Genomic DNA, 25,560 nt, shown 5'->3' with positions numbered 1-25,560 from the left:
CAAAACTCAACACAGCTGTGACGCCATGACAGGTCTGTTTACTCCAAGTCTGCAGTTTGTAGCTGCATTCTCAAAACTTTAGAGACCGAGTGTATTCTAGCTGATCCAAGTGTGGTCTTATGCATGATTAGCTTTTAAAAGAACGGTATGTAGCCTGTGCTCGTAATGATTTATAAAATGTACCACAATCAAAACTGAACCTGTGTTGCCAGTGCCTTAACCTGCAGGCAAGGTACATAGTTTTTCTCAATATAAGGACAAGCCATGTCTCATGTGAACACTCAGAACCTCCAGAATTCCTTCACACCCTCAGAATTCCCTCAGAGGCTGCACTAGCACTGATTCATGATTGGCTGCGTGTCCTGGAGTTGGGTAGGGACCGTTCATACCAGAGAGAGTCCTTTTAGGTTTAAACCGATCTGATTTCAGCACTGAAACATGCAACTCAAATGAGAAAATCATGTGAGGCTCATTCTGCTTTCTGCTTGAATAACTGTCTGAATAAATGGGACATCACGTAATCACGATTTTGTAATTAAATACAAATAAATCAGCATTACAGTTGTTATCAGTAAAAGTTATTTTTGATTGGAACATGTACCTTGTATCGGAGGACACAGATCAAGTATATACAAATTTAAATCAGTCTTATTTACATTTTAAGTACTACTCCCAACTGCTATGTTCTCATATGATCTGCCTACACATAATTTACCTATTTGTTTCTAAGTAAAAGAGGAATGTTGCATTCTACAAACCACCAGCACTCTATTTACCTTTTATCTACAGATAACGCACTTGTTTGACCTTGTATCTCCAGACATTATCTAACCTATGCCATGTGTCTGTTTGAGGCCACTCAGGCTTCGTCTGCTGGAGAAAAGTTAATCATTTTCTCCTACCTCTTTACCTACCTGACTTTTATATATTTATTGAGATTGCAAGTTAGACAGAAGAGTCCAAGTTACAGTATTACATTCAATACTTCAGTACCTAATAACTATTATAAATTTAAATCTAGATAGATAATACAGTGAATAATGGATATTTACATATCTCCATACGACAATCATGATCCTAACCATTTGTCTCATTTCCCACCTTTATATATTTTCCATTTATTTGAGCAAAATTTTGTACAGATATATTGTCTAAGTAGCGAGGCTGGATTCACCTAGTGCCTCCGTTCGATTTCATTTCTCTCCAGCGACTAGGTCAGGAATCAGAATACACTATGGTTTGCAAGAACCCCGGAAGTGCAAGTTCAGGCACCAGCCAATCAGTAAAGAGCTATACATTCTGTGTTGGCAATGATTCCTGAGATCAAGGATTTAAAGCCGGAATAAAGAGAATGTTTAGTGAATTTTATCAAGGGGAAAGACATTATTGCCCTTTTTCCTATGGGATTTGGGAAAAGCTTAATATACCAGTTATCCCCGTTAGCGGCGCATTACATATGTCATGACCAAACAGCAGTGATTGGTAAAAAATGAAAAAAGTACCCGCCTACCGTGAGGCGAACAAATTCTCATGCTGCGAGGTCAGATGCTTTCTACGAAGTGAAACCGACTGATGAATCAGGCTATTATATAAACAGCTCTTGAGGTCAAAATAAGTCTGCTGTGTGCTGTCTGCATCTATTTATAAATCTTTAAATTATTTGTGAATCAAAATGCACCATTGTCATGCTATTTCTTGTTAGCATTACCATGACTGCAAAACTAGACTTGAAAAGTTGTACAAAGTGCTTATAAACTCATTGTGGTAAATAATTAGGATGCTCAGAATGCATAAAGTAAGTGAGAAGTAACTTTGGACCATTGCAAACCATTTAAAATGAACTAGTTCTGTTTTTCATGTTTTTTAAAGACTGTAACATTCATCAGTTTTCATACAGAAATAAGAACTTGTGATGGCATTGCAAATTTCCCTTGAATATTTTGTTTCCTGAGCGCTGGTGTGACTGAGGATTTTGGTTAGCCTTGTCAGTATTTTGCATTTAAAGGCCAGCTGGAGGTGTTGTATTTTCATTTTATACTTCCCTCCCACTCCACCTGTGTCCCTGTTACACATGTTGACCTATATTTCACATTATTTAAATGGCCCATATTGGAGTATTTTCTGGTCTGTGTGTCTGGTCCTCATCAAAAACATACCTGGAGTTGTGTTTTACTCCATTCACACTTGTTTAAAACACAAATCTCTCAAACTGTGACGTCAGGTGGTAATACAGGAAGTGCTCCATTGTGTTTTAAAGGCTATACACCTTTACTAGAATCATTTGGCTCATTTACTGGAAACAAGGTAAAGGTAGCAGCTATTTTACAACAACATGACGTCATAAGGGGGACAGAGTGTTGTTTGTTTTTGAGGAGGTAACATTTTATCATGGCTCAAGAGTCAATTTTGCGTAATATAGGACCTTTTTTAATTAAATTCATATCAGGTTTATCTCCAAAACATGTGTGCTTGGATTAGCGATGGCTGCATCACAGGAACAGCTGGTGATGGATATTTTGTAGACAGAGTCAGAGGTCACATTCAGATGTTTGAGGGATGGTGAATGTATGGGTAATTGATCTGTGTCTAACCAAATAGTTATTCTCTGACTAATAATTTTTTTATGGATTTATGGACAGTTAGATAATGGGGGAGGCATTCAGTGTGTGACTTTGCTTTTTACAAATGGAACAGTTAGTTCCTCACTAAAGTACTATTAGTTCAGTAGTCAATGATTATTTTTTATATTAGTTGACTAGCCAAATTATAATTTTTTCGAAAACTGTAGGATTTAGTTTCTTACATTTTTAGTGAGATTAGCTAAGAATAAAGTGACTGATAGAGAACCGTACATGTATCGGTAAGGAAAATTGGAAATGTATTAGTTTTTGACATTTTTATTTAAAAGATCTTTTGGCAAGCGTTTTGCAGTCTGTAGTCCAGTTAACCATTACAGTTATCTTATCACAATTGGCTCTGTGCACAGTAGCTGTTTGTTAGAATCTTCCAATTATGTTAAAGTCTGAGGGGACATCAGTCCCACACACAGATGTACCTTTGTAAACACACAAGACTCCTCCACCACTCAGGATTTATTGATTTTAGTGCGAATTTGCCAAAACCTCACAGACATTACATTACATTGGAAATTTTTGAGCTTTTCCTCTGTATGTTCGGCACAGAGCCAAGTACATCATGATTATTCCAGTGAATTGGTGCAGCCCTTTTATGTATGCAATAATGATTGCATAATTTCCCATAAGTTTGTGACTTTATGTGCAATTTAATACATGGTCAGATCATACTGTGTATCGGTACTGTATAAAGAAGTAGACTAAGTGAGTGTGACATCATCCATAACGTTCAGCTCCACTCAAATGAAGCATGCGATGCTAGTGGTTACAGTGGTGAATCTGGAGCCAGGCTCTATATTATACATAGGATTTTTAATGGACAAAATAGCATAAAAAACCTCAATCCCACCAGGATCTTCTAGAGCGGGTTAATATGAACATGTTAAGACAAGGCACTGCAGCAGTTACACAGGGAGCTGGAAGAGCTTACCATGGAGACAGTCCACATGCGAACTGCATACAGATCAGCAAACTGTTTCAAACAAGTTTTAAGAGATTCTGTATGAATGGTGGTGATGATGATATGATGATAAATGATGATGAGGATGGAAAAAATAAATAAATAATAATACAAATAATAAAATACAATAATTAAATAAAATAATTAAATAAATGCATAAATAAATAAAATGATGCCTTGCACTTGTACTGTGCTTTACAGAACACTACACTGCAGACATTATTCATTCACTCCATACTGGGTGGTGGTAAGAGGCTATTGTAGCCACAGTTGCCCTGGGGCAGACTGATTGAATCAAGGCTCCCAGTCGATGTGGTCGGGTCCTCCGTTCACCACCAATCATTCGTGCACACACCACTTTCATACTAGGCAATGTGGGTGAATTGTCTTGCATAAGGATGCATTGACAGAACTTGGTCTGAGGAGAATCAACCCTCTGACCTTCGGATTGGGGAACCACCGCTCTAACCACTGAGCCACTGTCGCCCCATTATAATTCATAGTTAATAGTCCTGTTTAGGCGTTGAACAAAAAGGTGAGAGTGACTCACAAAAGAAAAGTTGGCTAATACTATCAAGCTTGTAACTGTGATTTTATGTGTGAGACTTGTTTATCAGCACAGATCATCTCACCTGTTGTAGTTCCTGCTACGTCAGCTCTTTCTGAACGAACTGTATTAAAATAAAGCTCATATTAAAATGTAACAGAGCCCCAAACATAGCAGAGCCTCTAGTTGGCATGACACCCCAGGGAACGTTGGTGACATCAGCGTCAAAGTGTCAGTATGATGTATGATTCGACTCACATTTCCCGATCTAACCTTAACAGCTCTGCTCGTAACATTGATAATGGCTCCTCATGAATCATTCCTCAGCTCGTGTCATGTTATTATTGGAGGCCATAGAGCTACAGGAGTAGTACAGGTGACATGAAGAATCACACTTAGATCCTCTGACACTGTCCAATGCGCTTTGATTAAAATATCAGACCATGACGACTTTACGCTCTGATAAACAGGACAATTATCTGTCTGGAGATTTGACGCATTTCCACCTCTACAAATCAATTACAAAGAGCAGTTCAGTGGTGTCAGAGCAGGACTCCACAATGTATTGATACTTTGCGACTGATATCATCAACATTCTCTGGAGTTTGATGCTAACTGAAAGCACTGCTTTGTTGGAAGCTCTGTGACTCACATTAAACTTTAATATTTTGAACACAATCTGACTAGTTAGAGATGGCGTGGTTGGAAATACAACAGATGAGATTATTTGTCCTTTTAAAAAAGTCTCACAACCTCTTAAACAAGATCATGAGCTCATATTGATCACAGGCTTCTGAAAATTAGTCTTTTAAATTCATTTTGTTTTGTTTTTTTTGTTTTTTTCAGACTGTCTTAAAACTCTTTGTCTGTTTGCTAATGTGCTCATTGTGTCTCCATGGTAACTGCTGAACATTCTGGATATAGAGATGCATGTCAAACTCCCCAAGTGTGATGTCAGTGCAAATGATCAATTAGATCAAGGGTGTCAAACTCATTTTGGTCCGGGGGCCGTATCCAACCGACTTTGATCCGAAAGGGGCCGGATCAGAAAACTCATGTCATATAAACCCCAAAAATAACAATAAGTTCAAATATTTGTGCAGAGAAACGCAAATCTATTACAGAAATCTTTTTTAATTGATTAACTCTTTCTTTTATAAAACATTATAATATTATGAACAACCTGAAACTTGAAACCTGAAAAATGTAATTTCAACACAATGTTTTAACATTAACTTGTATGCAAATAGGAATAAGTACATTTTTCTTGTAAAATCCTGCACTCTGCTCCACTTTTCTCATTTTGGACATTTTGTTGATGAGGGTGTCACGATCAACAGTCAAAACGATCGTCCTTTAAGAGCGTTTGGAAAGAGACAAGTCTTCATTTGTGCTGCTCTGGTGGGAGGGGCCACGTACAGAGGCGCTGGAGACGCTGCTGTGATAAACACCACAGAAAATTAACAAGATTTTAATAGAAAATATAATTCAAATATTTTAGTAGAAAATCAGCCGAGGGCCAGATTAAAGGTCTTGGAGGGCCGGATCTGGCCCCCGGGCCTTATGTTTGACACCTGTGAATTAGATGCTTGTCTCCATGTAGATCTTATTACGTTGTCTGAAATTCTCAACAATATGGCGTTAAACAAGCTGATAGCACCTCCAGACCAAATTAACAGGCGAGATCTGTGAAATAATTTTTTCACTTTTACTGTCTGTCCAAAGTCATGTTTTAAGCAAAAAAAAAAAAAATATATATATATATATATATATATATAATTGAATAAATCCAAATAAAGTTTAAGTCATACTTGAAAACCTTCTTGGCAAAGCAAACACTTTCCATGGAGATGAGCAGGTGTTGGACCACACACCTAAAAAATGACATAGTGCACGTTTGAAGTCTTTTTGAGTCTTTTTTTGTCTTTTTTTCATCTGCAAGATTAAGCAATAAAAAACATTCCAATCAAAACAGTTGATTTGATTGTTTGTGAAAAGGCTATTATTAAAGCATCATATTATCCCCTGCAAATAACAACATCATATCCTCTTTTCAGTCTAACCTGTTTACTCATTGGTTTCGGTTCTTGTTATCAGTTTCAGGTTTTATTACATCTGTCACAATAATTCCTGTATTGACTTGATGATTGATGGAACCATAATTTCCGGGATTAATATTTATTGCGGGTACTTAACTTTGTGCTAATGGTGAACTGTGTTTTTTTTTGCACTACAATAACAATTTGAGCTGAAGGTTGAAATTCTATGCCTCATTATAGATTAATTCACTCTTGCTTTAGGATTATTGTGTTAGTGTCACAAATTAGTTTCAATATTATGTTTTCCATATTTTCTTCAGCAATGTGTCACACTTTGTTATTGTGATAGGCCAAGGTTTTTTTTATTTTTCCCTCAGGATCAATAAAGTATCTCTCTCTCTCCATCTATCCCTGTATTTTTGTAGACTTCTCTCAAATGTTGAAGGTCCTATATTACACATAATTGACTCTCATGTGCTTTCATCCATGTTGTTACCTCATCAAAAACATACCCGGAGTTGTGTGTTTCATTCACACATCTTTATTCTGTCTACATCTCTAAAGTTCAAAATGCTCTGGTCAACCTTGTGATGTCATGTAGTGGTAATTTTCAAGTTAAATTACCCTTTTACCTTTTTCAGTAAAGATTGTCCAGGGCTGAAATTATTCACATCATAGAGAAGGTGTATGGAGCTTGAAAACACAGTGGAGCACTTCCTATGTTACCACATGACATCACAAGGTGGAACAGTGTGTGAAGCCGGCCTGTTGAATGAAACAAAACAAAACTCCAGGTGTGTTTGTGATGATGAAACAACATTGTAACATAGATCAAAATATAATGTAATATCGTGTAATATATAAAAGGAATCTCAGTAATTGGTATTTTGACAAACACTGAGGTCACTTCACAAGTACTCAAATTTATTTCTTAAAACTACAGATACCCGAGCAAAGAAATGCTCAAATAAAAGTAAAAGTATCACATGAAAAATCTATTTAAGTAAAAGTATTAAAGTCTCAGTTTAAAAATGTATTTAAAGAGTAAAATGTAGTAGTATTTCACGCAGATTTTGATCTAATAAAGCTTCAAATGTGTGCTGAATTTTGTCCAGCAGAAGCAATTTAATACAACTTTTTATCTATTCATTTTTATTTGTGATATCGTATTGTCAAAGGTCTCACAGTAATATCATGGGTCATAACAGTATTGAATGACAAGTCTCTTACAAGTCTCTTACAAGTCTCTTACAAGTCTCTTACAAGTCTCTTACAAGTCTCTTACAAGTCTCTTACAAGTCTCTTACAAGTCTCTTACAAGTCTTTGCTTAATTTAATAGTTATGGTGCAGCAATAGCTAAAAAAATCAGAGGGAACTACATAGACCATGATCCTTTGCTCTATTTCAGTGCAGACTACATGAAGAAATTAATGTCATAAGCACTTTAAAATCTTAGTTCTTTGGGTAAAGTCTTGTCAAGGCATTTTAAGAGGAAAAAAGTAGCATATTCACATTTTAACCTCTACAAAATATTGCAATAAATATCGTACAGTGAGATGCATATCAGGAAAATATCTCTACTTTGGATATCCCTACTTTAAAATGTACTTACCGTAAGTAAAGTATAGATACCATAAATGTATACTTAAGTACAGCTGTTTAATACTTTCTTATTCTACTACTGAAAATGCAGCACTGAGTTCCAAGCATTGCACTTTCTAATATCCCCCTGAAAGTGTCTGTCCTCTAATACTCCTGCCCACCCCCTCTTCCTCCTCCTCCTCCTCTTCTGTCCCGGCCTCCTTCTGTGGGTCAGGACAGGCTCTGCTTTTCTCTGAAAGTTTCCTGTCGAACTTCCACACAAACTATAGGCTCTGAACACAAACACAAGCTGCATGAACACTGGGGATTCACACTGATACATTCACTATAGGAGCTGTACTGTACTATTACAGCAGATCCGGTACTTTGTGCGGGTGTTGTCAGAATACTAAAATTCAATGAAACTCCAATTCAGTACTAAGGAGTAGACTGGATACAGATTCCAAACCTTTTTCTTTAGACAATAGGATGTCATTTTCAATAGTTTTCAAGTCATAGTACTTTCTTTTATATTGCCATGCGGTGTTATATCTGTGTAATCCCTCAGTGGTCCACGTAGGTTCCGTAGTGATTCAAGTGGTACTAGTGTATGTGCTCTTTTACTTGTTCTGATACAGCTCAAGATCATTCTAAAGCTATTCAGGAAATGGTCATTCCTGTTTTGTGAATGTGGCATTTTTTTGACAATCAATACTTTTTCCTTTGTGGTGCTTCTTGTTGTCAAAATGTGCACTGCAAAATTACTTTTATTTTCTATCGAAAGCAGATTTATCCACAAACATACAAACATGCATACACAACACTTCAGTTGTTTCTATGCATCTATAATGAGTCATAGAAATTTAGCCTTCTTCAGCTCAGATGTTATTGTAGTGCATAGAAAAACACACTTCAACTCAATTACTTCTGTTTTTTTATCGAAACTAAATACTCATTTGAGCGGGTATCAATACTAAAAATAGTTACATTTGCAGGACAGAAACAAATCTTTCCTGAATATCTTTAGAATGATTTTGACCTGTATCAGAACATGTTCACATAGACTAGTATACACCCCCGAACAATTGTGGAAAGTACCTGGATGACTGAGGGATACACAGATAAAAGACAGCATGGTATAAAATACATTTTAATGTTGCAAATTACATTCTAATGTCTACATAGTGTATACATTTGTATCGTGAAAACACTAGTGTGCTGTTTGGTTTTATTTACCATATTTTGTCACAATCATTGCGGTGTTAAATGTTCATTATCCAAATAGAGCCTTGTTACTTACTTTTTAGTCTAGTGTTTTATTTTTTCTTATTTGAGCATGTGTTTCATTTGTTAGAATAAAAAAACACCATTGCAAGTTCCAATATCTTAGGCAGTGTTCCTATTTGTCATGCACCCCCAGGTTTATTATTTCAGCATTGTAAAAAAGTTTGGCTTCAATCCGCTCCAAGTTTTGTGGACTTGTTCAGTTTAAATCTGCAGGAAATATGTTACATAAGTTTCTCAGTCGGCTCCCATCCATCTGAACAGCTGCTGCTCCTCTCTGCTTATGGACGACTTTGTGCAACTAGAACTTTTATTCTGTTTACATCAGACCCAACTTTTCTCATGGAAACAAATGTAACTTTTGAGTTTTATGACCACTGAACTAAACATAAAATTGTTGACAAGTTTACCAGTTTTCAAACTACCACTTATACACACCATATAGTTGTGTTTTTATGCATTCAAACCATTTGTATAAAACTTGAAGATTTTCATATTTCCATGGAGTACAAAAAAATCAACAATACAGGTGAACAGCAAAATAAGAAGACTCTGGAATAGGGGAGTCCGATCATTTCCTGTGCAATTCTTAAAGACGGAGTGTTTTCTGTTTAAGAGAAGAACTTCGCCTAAATATGCAGGGTTTGTGAGTTCAACATCTGTGAATGAAATAAAACAAAGCACAATTCCTGGTATGTTTTGGTGAGATGACATTGCAACATAGATCAGAAAACGCTGTAATATAGTACAAAAAAATGTTGTCCACGTCATTGTTTGTGTTTCCATGCTGTTACTTTTAAATTCCTCAATTGTTATCTCTAACTTTTCCATTTCGTTGTTTTTAGGTTCATCCACGATCTCTCTGCTTCCCGCCCCGTTCCAAAGAGGAGCTCCCGTGTTGCTTCCGTGCCCATGAGGTAGCGTCCGGACTGGGCCCGCTCCCCTCATCGCTGCCCCTGGTCCCTCCATCAGCTCCGCCCGTCACCCCACCACACCCCCTCCTCTCCTCACCCCTCTCCCTTCTTCAGCCATGGGACAGAAGATTTCGGGCAGCATCAAATCCGTGGACGTACGCGGGGAACCTTCATATCGCCCGGTTCGGAGAGAGCTACGCGGACCCGATTTCTGCCGACCGCCTAGACTGGACCTACTCTTGGACATGCCTCCTGCTAGCCACGAAATCCAACTCAAACACGCGTGGAACCCAGATGACCGATCGCTTAATATTTTCGTGAAGGAGGATGATAAATTGACTTTTCATCGACACCCCGTAGCACAAAGCACGGATTGTATCAGAGCGAAAGTTGGATTTACAAGAGGTTTGCATGTTTGGAGAATTAACTGGCCCGCAAGGCAACGAGGTACGCACGCAGTAGTTGGAGTAGCGACAGCAGAGGCGTCGCTCCATTCGGTTGGATATACAGCTTTAGTTGGCTCGGACTCAGAATCTTGGGGTTGGGATTTGGGACGGAATAGACTTTATCACGATGGGAAAAACAGACCAGCTTCGACCATGGCTCCTACTTATCCGTGTTTTTTGGAGCCAGATGAGTCATTTGTGTTGCCGGATTCGCTCACAGTGATTTTGGACATGGACGAAGGCACTCTAAGCTTTATGGTGGATGGACAGTATCTGGGCGTGGCGTTCAGAGGGCTCAAGGGGAAGAGGCTGTACCCCATCGTGAGCGCGGTTTGGGGGCACTGCGAAGTCACTATGCGCTACATCAACGGACTGGATCGTAAGTAACACATTTACTATTACAAGTATTACAATTCTGGTTAAAGGAACAAGCAAGATTTTATCTGTTGGTACTTTTGACAATACATTCCCAGTTTTCAAATTACTACTTCCACCCAAATCCACTGCTATCCTATAACAGTTATGAATTCAAACCATTTGTATAAAATGAAGATTTTCCCATCTCCATGGAGACAAGCAGGTCAGGAGAGGCAACCTGCTCAGTGTAACAATGCATCACTGTAAGAATGTGTTTGTCAAGGTATTTTTGAGCAATAAACAAATTAAACTGTAATTGAATAAATACAAGAAGAAGAAATTTGATGCTATATTATGGAACATCCAGCCTGTATCTTGGGAGCTACCAGTAGCTCTCCAACCTCATCCAAGTACCTTGTCGAGGGATTTCTGAATTATACATATTGTGCTAATAACTACAATTTGATTAATTAAATGCCTATTAGTATTGTAAATAGCACTGGGTATCATTAAGTTGCCGATACATACATCGATACATAGACCATATGATACATACCTTGGTACAGTGAGCTTTACTTGATAAGATATATTTCAAAACGATTTGATATGGTTCAACAAAAAATAAAAGCTAAATCATGGTTGTGATACTAAAAGTCTTTGTTAAACCACTTCTTGTGCACACACACATTTTAATCCTCAAAAATAGTGAATATGTCAAATGCATCACATAAGACCTAAACAACCAACAAAACTGTAGCGCTGTAACTAAATTATTTAGTAAAATTTACCAAAAAATACTCTTGGTGATATATCGATACAGCAGCCCACAATATCGATACTGTATCATCACATTAAACAATACGATATTTTGATATTTTTGCACACTCCTAATTGTAAATGTATCATTTTGATGCCTAACTTTGTGCACAAATAAATAGATAATGGTTTGTTTTATACGCATCTATCGGTACCCCATTTAATACTTGCCCTCTTTCTTACTTACTTATTGACTCAATTTCTTGCGACTGCTAAAACTAACAGCTGGCATTTTTGTTTTGTAAAGGTAGCTCACCAGAGAGAAAAGGTTGGAGACCCCTGATCTAGGCAAAGTAATAATGTATCCATGAACACAAATAGGTCTCATAGCTTCCCATGAGAAAACGTACATGCACTTTTAAAGCTACCATTTGCAATTAGATTGGCTGACTGACCTCTGTTGTATCCACATATATCACCATTAGATGGTGTCTACCTTACTTCTTCTGCCAGGTCAAAACTGGCACACGATTAGACAGAAAACCAGAGACCACAAGTGACCCTGAACAAAGGCCAGGTACAGGGAGGAGGGAGGGGCCAAAATGGTGGGGGAGAGGCCAGGTGGTGGCAGAGGGAACAGATTTTACATCTTCAATCTACTGGAAAAAAAGTGTTTACATATTCAATAGAACGCAATCAATTTATTTATTTTACCGAGCTGTTTCAAACTAACCTTTGTACATTTCAGTTGCATTTCCCAGTCCCATATCTTTGCCTGTGCACGTCTCAAGATCATGTGTGAGACTGCTGCTTGTTTACCAGGGGAAGTCTAAACCTGCTTTGTGACTATTTTCAGATTTCCATTATCACAGTGGAGTCATGGCGCTCAAAGTGGAATTCTTCCTGTCTGTAGCACTTTGAAGTTTATGCAATCTCACGCCATTCTTGTCCTCAAGTCCCCACTTCAAACCGCATGTTTCAGCCTGTTTTTCTCCTCGCATTACAACTGAACAGTATTAGAAAGATATTGTTGCTCATTTCTGACAAATACTGCTGCAGTAAAGTTTTAAAGCTGAGGGTTTGTTAGAAGCACGCTAAAGACAAGACTGAATATACCGTTAACTGTAATAGGGGGCTGCAAAAATATTGAAATATCGATATATCTTGATACTAAATTTGGTGATAAAGTATTGTTATCTTGGTGCTATACTGATATATCGCCAACAGTACTTTTTGGTATCTTTTTTTTTTGTGACTGCACTACAATTCTGTTGCTTATTAAGAGGAATGAACTTGTTTATGCAGTACACTTGACATATTCACTGTTTTGATGATTAAAATAGAGGTATTTCATATTAACTTTGCACAAGTAATGGTTTAACAAAGAAATACTGTTGTTAAATGGGTTTGGTTCTTAAAAATCAGCATTCTATCGATGGCAGTATAGTGTTGAGTATCACATGTGTAACCATATCGTGATAGTATCGTAACGTGAACAGTGTATCAATTCATGAAAGACCCTATGATTCCCAGCCCTACTACCTAATAGAATCACATGCATTTCTGATCATGTTTGTAAGTGTGTAAACTACTACTTTGCAGGATCCCATGAAGACAGATATTCTGCAGAAGTCCTCGTCATTATAATAAGAGCAGATTTTTTAATATTCCATTTGCAGCCATTTAAATTAAAATAACGTTTTGATGTCAATTTAAACCACAAGATTTCTGGTACCTGCATGACTCCATTCAGATAAAAGCATAATTGGTAACATAATCCTTGGAGGTAGATATGTGTAAAGTGCATATGACAGATTTTTATGAGTCAAAAATTTTCACTTAACCTTGTGGGATAACCCTTCTTGTAAATCTAAATTATAGTTTTACGCCGATTAAGATGCGGTTTGTGAAGAAAAGTAAAAATTATGTTGAAAATTACAGGATGTGAAGAGTTCTATTTTAGAGATAATGTCAATTTAGGGAGAATTCTGTCCAAAAGTTATGCACCATTTTCACACAAACACATTTTTTGGATACTTAGAAGAAAACAAATTCATCACTTATATTTATTTTTATTTCCCAGTTTATAATCTCTGTGTATATTAGAGACGTTTTGGGTCGGTGTACAATACAGTTGGTTGGTAATAGTTATGGAATTCCCTAATGTGATGTCATAATTTCTAACCAAGAAGTCAAAACCGAAACCTAAAAATGGCCAAATTGGAAAAGAAAGTGTAAAATGTTTTGTAAAATCTTAAATATAATGATCTTTACTGTCCAGTAAAGTGGGTAGTTCAGCTTGTCATACTATAATGTCATGGGCAGTATTTGTGACAAAGCAATATCATAACATCGCAACGCCATTAACCGATTAATCGACAAACAATCAAACAATCATTCCTAATTTCCATGGAAATGAGCATGTTGAACTAGGCAAAAAATAAAAAAAATAAAAAAATTAGTGCCTTTCATCCATTATCCATACTTCAATATTTTGCAAATTGCTTTTAGTACCTTTTTTATTTTCTACATGGCCAGACCCATCAATAGAAATTTGGGGGCCCGGGACAAGACTGACCCCCCTCTAATATGAATTAATGGTAAACAGACTAAAACCCTGGGGCTCGGGACAACAGACCCCTTTGTCCCACCACCCCTTTTACTGCCCTGTACATGGCTGAAAATTCACAATATTTGTATTTCTCCATGTGGGAAAGTTTATTTTTGAGCTGTACATGTTACCTGAAGGCAGCGTGACACTAATTATTAGTCTATAGCTTTGTGTTACTTCCTGTCTCCAACCTACAGGTAAAACTGGTGTCTCTAATTACAAACTCCCCGTACTTTCTCCAAGGTGCTGACATACTGCTTCAACACATTTTAATTACTCATTTACATAATTTTAATGACTCATATTTGTGGGTAATATATTCAAAAATCTTGTTATTTTTAATGAGGAAAACACTACTATGACAGGTACGGGTGGAAAACAGACTGCCGTTTAATCATTGCACTACTTACAGGAGAGCAGGAAGATTTTGATCTGTTTGAAACTTAAATAAAATAGTTTCACATTTAATATAGAAAAATAACAAATTGTGATGGCAGGGTGTTTCTTCTGTAATGTAGACACATGCCATCATTTTAGGGCTCCTGCTTTAGTCCTGGTTCAGTCCTGGTTCAGTCCTGGTTCAGTCTCGGGCTCAGTCTCGGGCTCAGTCTCGGGCTCAGTCTCGGGCTCAGTCTCGGGCTCAGTCTCGGGCTCAGTCTCGGGTTCAGTCCTAGGTTCAGTCCTAGGTTCAGTCCTAGGTTCAGTCCTAGGTTCAGTCCTAGGTTCAGCCCTAGGTTCAGCCCTAGGTTCAGCCCTAGCTTCAGTTCAGTCCCTGCTTTAGTCTCCTTTAGTCCTGTTTCAATCTCAGGTTTAGTCCTAGCTTCCTTCCTGCTTTGGTCCCCGGTTTGGTCCCAGGTGTAGGACACTGTACATTAATGATCATTGTACCAGATTTAGTCACAGATCACTGTAATTCTTCAGCGTAGGACTGGTCATAACTTTATTCCTGATTTGTCATTTTTGGAGCAGTTTGTTGATAAAAGGACAAATGCTTATTTCTGTCCCTCAGTATGCTCGCAGAATTAATGTCATGCTGCCAGTTTGGACCAAAAATACTCGATGATTCACCCAAGATTTCTTATTACTTCTTCACGGGGAACAATGCTTCCTGCTGTGAGTGGGAGTCTGAGGAGCTGAGTTCTGTGGTGGTCTCAGACACAGGGGACCACTGTGGGGGGGGGGGGGGAGACTACATGGAAGCATAACCCAGTGAAATGCACCCATGAAGGCTCTGAAATTACACAGCCTGCAGATCTTTTTTTTTTTTTTTTTCACTGGTACAATGCTTATTTAGTCTTCGTCTACAGCTGTCCTGGGTAATAAAATTTCAAAGTCTTTTTTGATACTGAGGAATAGAATTGGTGCTCATTACCAATCCCAATACCACAATGATAATGAAAATCAGTCTTTATTTAGACAATAGAATGTTTAAATGTTTAATCATAGTACTATCTTTTATATTGCAATGTGACCCTAAATCTGTATTATCCCTCAGGTAGGTTTCATAGTGGTCCATGGGTATCTAGTAGTCTTATACTTTTTTTAGTAGTAATACTTCAAATGAATATTTAGTTTCACCACTAGTTTTAGATGGGAATGTAAGAATAACCCGAAATATCGTGATATCATATTGTCAGAGTTGTCACAATAATATCGTGGACCATCACAATATATCAAATTACAAGTCTCTTTGCTTAAATTAAGAGTTATGGTGAAGTAATAGCTAAAACAGACAGAGGGAACTACGTAGACCATGATCCTTTGCTCCATTTCAGTGCAGACTACATGAAGAAATAACAGTTCTAAGCATTTTTAAGTTTTAGTTCTTTGGATTAAGTCTTGTCAAGGCTATTATTATTGTTGTATTATTGGATATTGTTACATCCCTAATCGAGAGCTTCCCCACCATATCGCAATAAATATCGTACCGTGAGGTTCATACCGTGACGATATCCTATCATGAGACTTGAATATTGTTACACCTAGGGATGGGCATTCGATGAAATTTTCTTAATCGATCGTCGGAAGAATTAACGATCGATTATCGATTAATCATTAACGTTTTTATATTAAAATGATCATCATTATTATTACTATCTGCACTACTAATCTACATAAATAAATTCAACTTTACGACATATAAACCGTAACGACTCTAGAGCCACATCAGCCCGTTTGACATTATAATGTGTTTAATTCAGTTTTGCGCAACTCTCACAGAAACGAAACTTAAAACCGCATCGCTAATTTGCATAAACTAAGTGAAGATAAAACTACAGCTCTTGTGTCGCTGATGCGGTCAACTTCTGTCGGATTAAAAGACATGATTCAGTGGAATACAGGTTAGTGTGACCATATTTGCATTTGTCAAAACCAGGACACCGTAGGGGGGAGGGAGGTGGGGACTTGTCATCAACATTGCGCGACTCTCACCTGGCAAAACTTTTTCCCACTGGACACCGAAACATATGTTCCTGCTTTATACACTGTGCACATGGACTCCCACTTGTCCCGAACGCAACGGAAAGCGTGGATTTTCTTGTATAAGTCATTGGTTAAATACACATTTGTGCTTCGGTACGCTGCAGACTGACCAACTGTTTGTGTTTGCTCGCTCCTTCTGAGTGCAGAGAGACACATGTACGGACCCCTGTTTGGTCACGCTACGCACAGCAACCTACATTTGGTTTGTCAATTAAAATTAACGTAATCGATGAAATTCTTAATGATCAATTATCGATTAATCGATTAATCATGCCCATGCCCATTACACCCGTATTATCTGATTTTTAATACTTTGACAACTTTGAACAGACTGACAGAAGCAAGGCAGCCAATCTGTACCACCAGCCACGTCAACACACACGCACCACATTTATACTACACAGTGTGGGTGAAGTGTCTTGCCTAACGACACAACAGCAGAACTTGGCCCGAGCGGGAATCAATCTTGAGACCTTCATGTTGGAGACCCCGGCTCTAACCACGGAGCAAATGAGAAAAAATGTGTGGCTTTTGAGCACATGGTTAATGGTCCTATTTCACAGTCGTAATGCAATTAGAAATAGATTTTCTGTGTTAAATGAGTTAAAACATAGCTGTTAGTAGGTCAATGGTGAATGTGACTTGTGCGGGAGGTGATGCAGCCTGTTGGAATTGCTAGTACTTTGTCTTACACAGAACAGATAAAAATAGCTTCAACTTTGACATATTAGTCAGTGAAATTTCTCAAGTATTGTTAAATGACTTCCTCCAAAGTCTGAAGTCTGCTCCAAACTGCACACTTTTACTGACTGACTATTGGTTGTGGACCTCTCCATTAAAAAGACAAAAGCTGATCATTAACGTTTAGAAATGAATGAAATGAATCTCTATTAAAATTCAATTAACTGCACAGCCAACAGCGCTAGCTAAAACGATCTCATCCCATTTAGAAAACCCACTATTTAAACATCTTTTCCAGCCCATCTTGTGTGAGCTGGCATGTAGACAGGATTCCTCTGGTGGTCTGTGGGTGGCATAATTGCTGACCAGTCTGTACCTCAGCTTTGGTTAAAATGCAAATGAACAGTGTCCCTTATTCCCCATCCCAGTGCAGACACCTGAGCTCTGACCCGGAACACATGAAAAACTAATGCAGAGGAGTTGTGTCTCAGCATGTGGTCGGCTGGAGAGGAGACTTATTTTTACTATTATAGCTACAGTTACTGGTTTTATCTTTATAGTTTGAACTAGGGTTGTCAAAAATAAATGAAACTGATACTATGGATTATTGATTAAAGGTCCTGTATTACACAACATGGATTCTTGTGAGTTTTAAGCCATGTTAGAATGTTGTTTCCTCGTAAAAATCATACCTAGAGTTGTGTTTTGTTTCACACATGCTTGAGTAATCCTTTATTATCAAGCTGTCTACATCTCCAAAGCTCTAAATGTCATGTCATGATGCAATAGTCTTCAAATCGACAGCATTTTTTTCTACCTATAGTTTAGTAGAGATTGGATGTTATCCAAATGATTCTAGTGAAGGTGTATGGAGTTTAAAAACACAGTGGAGCATTTCCAGTCGTACCATATGACATCACCAGTTGGAACAGGGTGTTTTCTGTGTGAGAGAAGAACTCAAACTGTGTGAATGAAACAAAACAAAACTGTTTTTGATGAGGAAACAACATTAATAGCCAGGCTGGTGCCACCTAGTGCCTCCGCTTAATTTCATTTCTCTCCACTGACTAGGTCAGGAATAGGAATACACTAGATGGTTCGCAAAAACCCCAGAAGTGCGAGTTCGGGCACCAGCCAATCAGCAAAGAGCCATACATTCTGTGTTGGCAACGATTCCCGAGACAAGGATTTAAAGCCGGAACGAAGAGAATGTTTGGTGAATTTTATCAAGGGGAAAGACGTTATTGCCCTTCTTCCTATGGGATTTGGGAAAAGCTTAATATACCAGTTAGCCCCATCAGCGGTGCATTACATACATGACGACCAAATAGCAGCGATTGGTTAAATTTAAAAAAGTACCCACCTATGAATTCTAACACTGCGAGGTCAGCCTACTTCTACAAAGTGAAACCGGCTGATGAATCAGGCCACAACATTATAACATAGATCAAAAAAAAGCATAATATGGGCCCTTTAAAGACTGTGTGCCTGATCAACTAGTACGCTAACATGGACTTCCTGATAATCAGACAGTAAAATGCTTTTCACAGCATGCATTAGACTTATTTTGACTTCAAGAGCCACTTATACAATATTACTGAGGCATGACAAATTTTGCTCAAATACAGGAAACAATTTACTTGATGAAAAATATATTTTTTTTATAATACACTTGAATTGTAAATATTCTCCATCTAAAAACCCTCAGTCACCACTTTCAGCTTTATTTTTGTGTAGATTCATAGTTTAGTTGTGAGAATTTACTCCTCAGTGAGTTGTAACCAGAGTTTTAAATCTGTGGCTTTGTTAACATGCACATCAAAATCTGATTATGATCTGATTTCTGAACTTTTAAGATATTTTGTTTTTTACTTGTAAACCACAACATCTGATGTGAATAATCAGACACCATTATAAAACATGGTACACACGTCATTTTAGTTGTCTGATTTTCAGTTCTAAGACTAGATTGTGAGTGTGTAACCACTTGAATTGCCCAATATCACAGCGAGCTCCCCAGTGTGCCTTCCTGTCAGGGGTTTGATCAAAGAGAAAACCATGGACCAATGAAGCCAAATTTCAGTTGCCATTCTGTGTCTCTTTACTCAAAAATTCTCCCTAATTTTTGTGGACAAATGCATTTCTTGCATATGTTTTCTCTAAGCTGATGCCGCTGACCAGTTATCTCCCAAATGATTCTTTAGCTAAAATAGTGTAGTATGTAGGTCAAAGACTTGGCTTTGTGTTTGCAGGTGCGTTGCTTTGTGTCTATATTGCTGTGTTCTATTCAGTTCTATACAGTATTTGCAGGGTTTGGAGTTGATTAAATACAATGGGGTAATATTTTCTAGGAGTAGACAATACAAAAATAAATGACAAAAATTATATTCACGACCCCTACTGTGCACAACAGTCTGATTTTTGTCCCAGAGTGCTGCGTGTAGCATTTAAAGTCCCCATATGCTGCTTTCTGATCTATATTATGTTTCCTCATTAAAAAACAGACCTGGAGTTGTGTTGTTTTTTTTTTCGTTCACACATGTTTGATATATAAATCTCTACTGAACTAAAGATAAAGGTAGCTGTTAACTTAAATCACCACTTCGTGACATCACAAGGTGGGACAGAGCATTTTAAGATTTGGAGATGTAGACTCGGAGTTACTCAAACATGTGTGAATGAAACAAAACACAACTCCAGGTATGTTTTTGAGGAAATAACAGCGTTCATGGCTTAAAGCTCACAAGAGTCAGTTTGGCATAATATAGAACGTTTTTCATGTGTGGGTGAAAAAACAAACAAAAAAAAACTATTTAAATTTTACATACCTGAAAATATTCTCATGTGCGTGGATGTTTTTTGACTATCTCTCATAATATTAATATGATTGCTAATAAAGAAGTGGGACATTATCATTAGGAGTGTGCAAGAATATCAAAATATCGATATATCGTTTCGTTGATGTGATGATACAATATCAATATTGTGGGCTGCTCAGTCGATATATGGGAGTATTTTTGGATATATTTTACTAAATTATTTTGTTACAGTGCTACAGTGTTGCTTGTTTAGAGGAAGGAAACTTGTTTATGCAACACATTTGACATTTTCACTGTTTTGCGTGTTTCATATGAACTTTGCACAAGAAGTGGTTTAGCAAAGACTTTTAGTATCACACCCATGATTTAGAAAGCTCACTGTACAAGATATGTATCGTATTGTGGCCTATGTATCGAGGTATGTATTGTATTGGCAACTTCTGAATGATACCCAGCCCTAATCGTCACTACTAATTTTACTACATTAAAAAGGCAATTTCTTTTCCAGTGTTTCATAGTGGAGAGTAATGTGTGTATGGTGTATGGCTCTGCAGTTGTGAGAGGCACTGATCCAATGGAGTCTGGGGTCAAACGGGGATCAGGTTTTGACCAGTTCACTGAACAATCAGTTTCTGCTCTGATTCAAACTTTGGCCCGTGGTGCTTTGTAATTAGGAGTGCTGGAGAAGTTCGGCCTTAAATCTCCACTCTGGCTCCTGAGTTATGTGTGGATTTTCTATAGGTTTATTTCTGTTCTTAAGTTTTATTCTGTGTAGTTGTGTTTTATGCTTATATTGCTTGTTTTTTTTTAATCTGTTTTATTAGGAACTTTGGGGCATTACGGTCTGTTTTTAAATATGCTATATGAATAAATCTTGAGTTTGACTTACAGTCTTTTAGATAATTACACACATATTAATTGACCAAAGGATAAGATTTAAATGAAACCATTTTAGGCTGAGTGAATACTAAATATCCTTGGATTTTGCAGTGATAAAAAAGTACTAGTGTTGCCATAATAATTAATAATTGAAAACATCTTCTCAATGGTGAAAAGTTTGCTAAATGGCACCAGGCACGAGGAAGCTAAAACCCATGAATATGATATAGTAGAAAACAGAGATAAAATACATAAAGTAAGTCTATTTTACAGTTGCATTATGTAACAATTCTGGAATGTTCAACAGTATGGCATTAAACATCTATCAACAAAACAAACAGGCATTTGAGAGGCTAGCGCGCTCACAGTTGTGCATGGGTCATTCCATGCCAAATCTCCGAATGCCCCCGCCCGACCATCTCAGATTTAACTGAAAAAATTCTCGGAGGTTCACACAATTTTCCAATAGGAAAAGTCCCAAATTTTTGCTCCCAACTCCTTATAGTTTTGTCATTAAAAGATATTTTGTCAACTCTCCCCTGACCTGTTTTGAGCAGAGTTTTCCGAGGAGGCACTTTCAGATTGCTGCATCTAAAAAACTATTTAAGGTAGGTCCTTCAAATTTGTCAGATATACTTGTAGAATATGGACTTTTACACATGTGCTTTTGATTTATCACAGATTTCAGGGAGCTTGATTTTGCTTACAATTACACTTACAAAATGACCAAGTCATAAAGATCTACCTAATACAAAGCCAAGCAAACTGCACTGAAACACTCTGTGCCCCTTTTTTGGACCCTCACCCACAGTTTGAGAACCCCTTCTTTAAGAGAACTTCCTCTGGCACTTTACACAAAACTGTGAAATAAGTGAAGGAAGATTTTTAAACCTGTTTTTTTAAAGTTCCAAAGTTGCATTCTTTTCTGGTTTTGCAGTGATATTTATCAGCCTCTGCACGTTTACCAAACCAAACGCACATCGTGACAAGCACAGATGCATTTGTGCACTTTTGTTAGGCAAACTTCAGCCAAATGTGGCAGTAGGTCTGTTCTGTAGATCCGCTCTATGCTGTAGACCTGCTTTGTGCCAACACTGTAACACAAATTTAGACTCGTTTTTGCTTCACGTTTGGTCTTGCTCTTCTAATCAGCCGCACTGTGGGAGGGGCTTGTGTTCGCTGTACGCAGGAAGGAGCGAGAGCGTGAAAAGGTGAGGGGCGGCGTGCTGACGTGAGGCAGATGGACAGGTAGGATGTTTAGGAAGTTGAACCTGCCCTGTGATACACGCTGGTACACGAGGGCACACGCTGTCGCAGACGAGCCGTGCATAGGGAGCGTGTGTGTTTGTGATGTGCCGTAGAGTCTCCGCGGGTTTCAAATGAGCGCACAGGCTGCACTGAGACGCCCCACACTCTCCTGCTCCCCGCTGCAAGTTTATTGCCAACAGCAGCGCCGTAATGAAATATGATCGCACTTGTTGAGTGTCAGACCTTGAGTGAGAGACAAGACCGAGTCCAAACGCGAGTTCAAGACGAGACACAGCGATCTACCCACACGACCTTGGCATCGACTGGTAGATCGCAATCGACGTATTGAGCACCCCTGGTCTAACACTATATTAAGTGTTAAAATGGAAATGCTGCCATCTTTACCTTGTTATACCAAAAAAATGATGGCACCCACCTACATAAATGTTTGTTCAATATCAAACCTTTGTCTTTGAAATTGCACTTTCCACAGTCCTTCAAAGACGCCCTCAAATTTGAAGAGTTGAATTTTCGAGCAAATTCAAGCTCCCAGAAATCTGTGATAAATCAAAAGCACATGTGTAAAAGTCCATATTCTAAAAGTACATTTGCCAAATTTTAACCCTTGAAAATTTGAAGGACCGACCTTAAGTCATTTTTTAGATGCAGCAATCTGAATGTGGCTCCTTGGAAAACTCTGCTCAAAACAGGTCAGGAGAGAGTTGACAAAATATTTTTTTATCACAAAACTGTATGGAGTTGAGAGCTAAAATTTGGGACTTTTCCAATTAGAAAGTGTTTGAACCTCCTAGAATTTTTCTGTCAAATCTGAGATAGTCAGGCAGAGGCATTTGGAGATTTGGCGTGGAATGACCCATAAGTATATTTGCACAATAAAACAGTAAACCATTGGCGGACCCTCCTTTTGAAATATTACGCATTGCTCCTTTAACATACTTTAACATGGCTCACTTAATGCAGTCCAGCAGTTTTCATATTTATTTAAGCATATTGTAATTTTAATAATACTGCAGAAGAAACTGATTGGAAGAAACATTTTAACAAATGCCTAAACTATTAAAAGCCAAATGGCCATTTTTATTTACTCCCCAAACTATTAAACCATCTTTTCATCTACAGTTTTTTCCTCCACTTCCTTTTATACCTTTTAATATATCATTGGTCTGTTTCTGTCCAGGCCTAAATATATCCAGGTGCTGGTGTTTTAACTCACCTGTTGCCAAATAGAATGACTTATTCATATGATTTTTCAGTAAAACTCCTTCGGGTCACCAATCATGTGGAGAACTAGGTCAACATTATTATGCTAATGATTGGGATGGCCTTGGCTGGGGGAGTGTGTATTTTAAGGCATATCTTAAGTTAATAGGAGCAGAATAAGCAGAGGGGGAGGAGCCAAGTGAATCGAAGACACGCCTTCAGGGAAACTCATTTAGAAAAAGGGACACAAGTGGGTCATTTTGTGTCTTGTGGGGTAGATGTAGTGTACCGCAGAGGAGTCGCAAAGGATTTCTTTTAAAGGGGCCCTATGCTGATTTTTTTTTATTTTTATGTGCTCTTAGGGTCAAATCAGGCCACTGTGTGCTGTCTGCATCTAATTATAAAGTGTTTTTTATTGTCTGTGAACCAGGAATTAATTTCTAATCTAGCTGATGCTGGAATGATATGTGGGTCACTCTAAATTGAGTTCTATGCATTCTCAATCTGCGATGGCTCTCACTGAAAGCATGACGACTATTTGAATTGATTGGTCGAAGTGTCACAGCAGCAGAACAAGCCGAAGAATCAAACTTTTGTTGCATCAGTTGAGAGAGAAGCACAAGCGTCTTCCCTGTCCACAAATACACAAAGCTCTTACCTTCTGCACGTTTTTCACAAACAAAACAGTCTGTATGGACGCTAAAACAGGCTGGAGTATGTCTGTCGGCAATGCCATGCTTGTTTTGGATTCCGCACAAATATCAGCACTGCTCTGTGATTGGTCGGCCACCACCTGTCGAGCCTTGTCGCATCAGCAGGCGCCAAGATGGATTCTCATGTTTATGAACTCACAGATATCGTGAGAATCTGTCTTGCTGTGTAAGGTTGTGTTTTCACAGCACCTTTTTAAATATAATAAAAAATAAAAACAAGATTTAACTCACTCACCATCACCACACCAGCCTTTGTGTCCATAAGCAGGACAGAATAACTTCACTTCAAAACTAAACTATTTTGGTGATTGCTGATGGTCTTAATAATTATCACTCAATAATTATGGCCATTTCCAAAAGCCACCAATTATATTTGCCATTTATGTTTTGATTGCAGGAATCTTTTCTAACTAATGAGAATGCATTTCTGAATTCTGGTATTTAGATTTATTTGTAGGTTCGTAGTTTTAATATTATTTTCTAGCTTATAGAAGAAATGGTGTGGTTTGGCATGAATTGGATTTTTAAGAATTTAGTATATTTGACTGTTGAAATGTCGATTCCGTTGTCACTATAGTCTAGCAGCGCTAAAAGTACTTTTGGTCTCTCAGATTTTCACATCTCTCAAAATCCCTCCCGACAAATTGATTCAAACTTTCCTTCAAGATATAAAAAGGTTCCCATGTGCCAAAGTCTGTCCTGTCTCACCTTGGTGCGAGCAGACATTCCGACGCTCCCCTCTTTCCTCCTTTCCTCATCTTTCTCCCCCTCTCTGTCTCCCCAGCTCTCCTCTCTTCCTCATCTCTCACTTTCTCTCTCACACTTTCTCTACCATTCTCTCACCTTCTTTTCCTCTCTCTCTGACTTATTTCCTCCATCTCGCTGTACCCCTCTTTATTTTTTTCTCTCCTCTCACTCTGTCTGTGTCTCTGTCTCCCTCTCTGTCTCACTTTCTCTGTCTCTCTGTCTCTTTGTCTCTGTCTTTCCCATCCTCTCTTCCTCCTCTCATCCATTTCTCTCCTCTCCTCCTCTCGCTCCTCTCTGTGTGATTTGGGACAGAGCCAATGCCACTTCAAAAGTCTCTTATGTCTCACCATCTATCTCCTCTTTACTATGCCATAAATCTGTCAGACTGCAGCCTCCACCCCATTACACAGACAAGGGCCCGGCTCAGACAGGACGGAAGACGAGAGGGACGGAGGGGGGGACAGAGAGCAAAGGGAGGGGGATGGAGAAAGGGAGATGGCCAGAAGGGAGAGGCGAGAGAAGAGAGATGAGAATAGATAGAAAGAGAGGAAGAGGAGAGGGGCAGACGGAAAAGTGCTGATATGACGGCTTGTTGAGGGGAATTACATGGGGGATTTAGGTGAGCACTTTGGGGAAAG

General features: G+C 38.2%; 1 protein-coding gene across 2 annotated transcripts in view; it reads left to right on the top strand.

The window, feature by feature from the left end:
- The window catches only part of LOC110154562 (SPRY domain-containing SOCS box protein 4), a 69,066-nt gene that overhangs the window by 29,793 nt on the left and 13,713 nt on the right, over positions 1 to 25,560 (top strand). For both annotated transcript variants that reach the window (XM_020918560.2, XM_055147985.1), the window contains one exon: positions 9,892 to 10,785. In XM_020918560.2, coding sequence (XP_020774219.1) covers positions 10,077 to 10,785 — 709 coding nt within the window. In that variant the 5' untranslated portion in view covers positions 9,892 to 10,076. The remainder of the gene's footprint in view (positions 1 to 9,891; positions 10,786 to 25,560) is intronic.

Source organism: Boleophthalmus pectinirostris, unplaced genomic scaffold, assembly GCF_026225935.1.
Source record: "Boleophthalmus pectinirostris isolate CB_2022bp ecotype Guang Dong unplaced genomic scaffold, ASM2622593v1 HiC_scaffold_9, whole genome shotgun sequence".
Taxonomy (NCBI): domain Eukaryota; kingdom Metazoa; phylum Chordata; class Actinopteri; order Gobiiformes; family Gobiidae; genus Boleophthalmus; species Boleophthalmus pectinirostris.
This window is presented reverse-complemented; position numbering and strand designations above follow the sequence as displayed.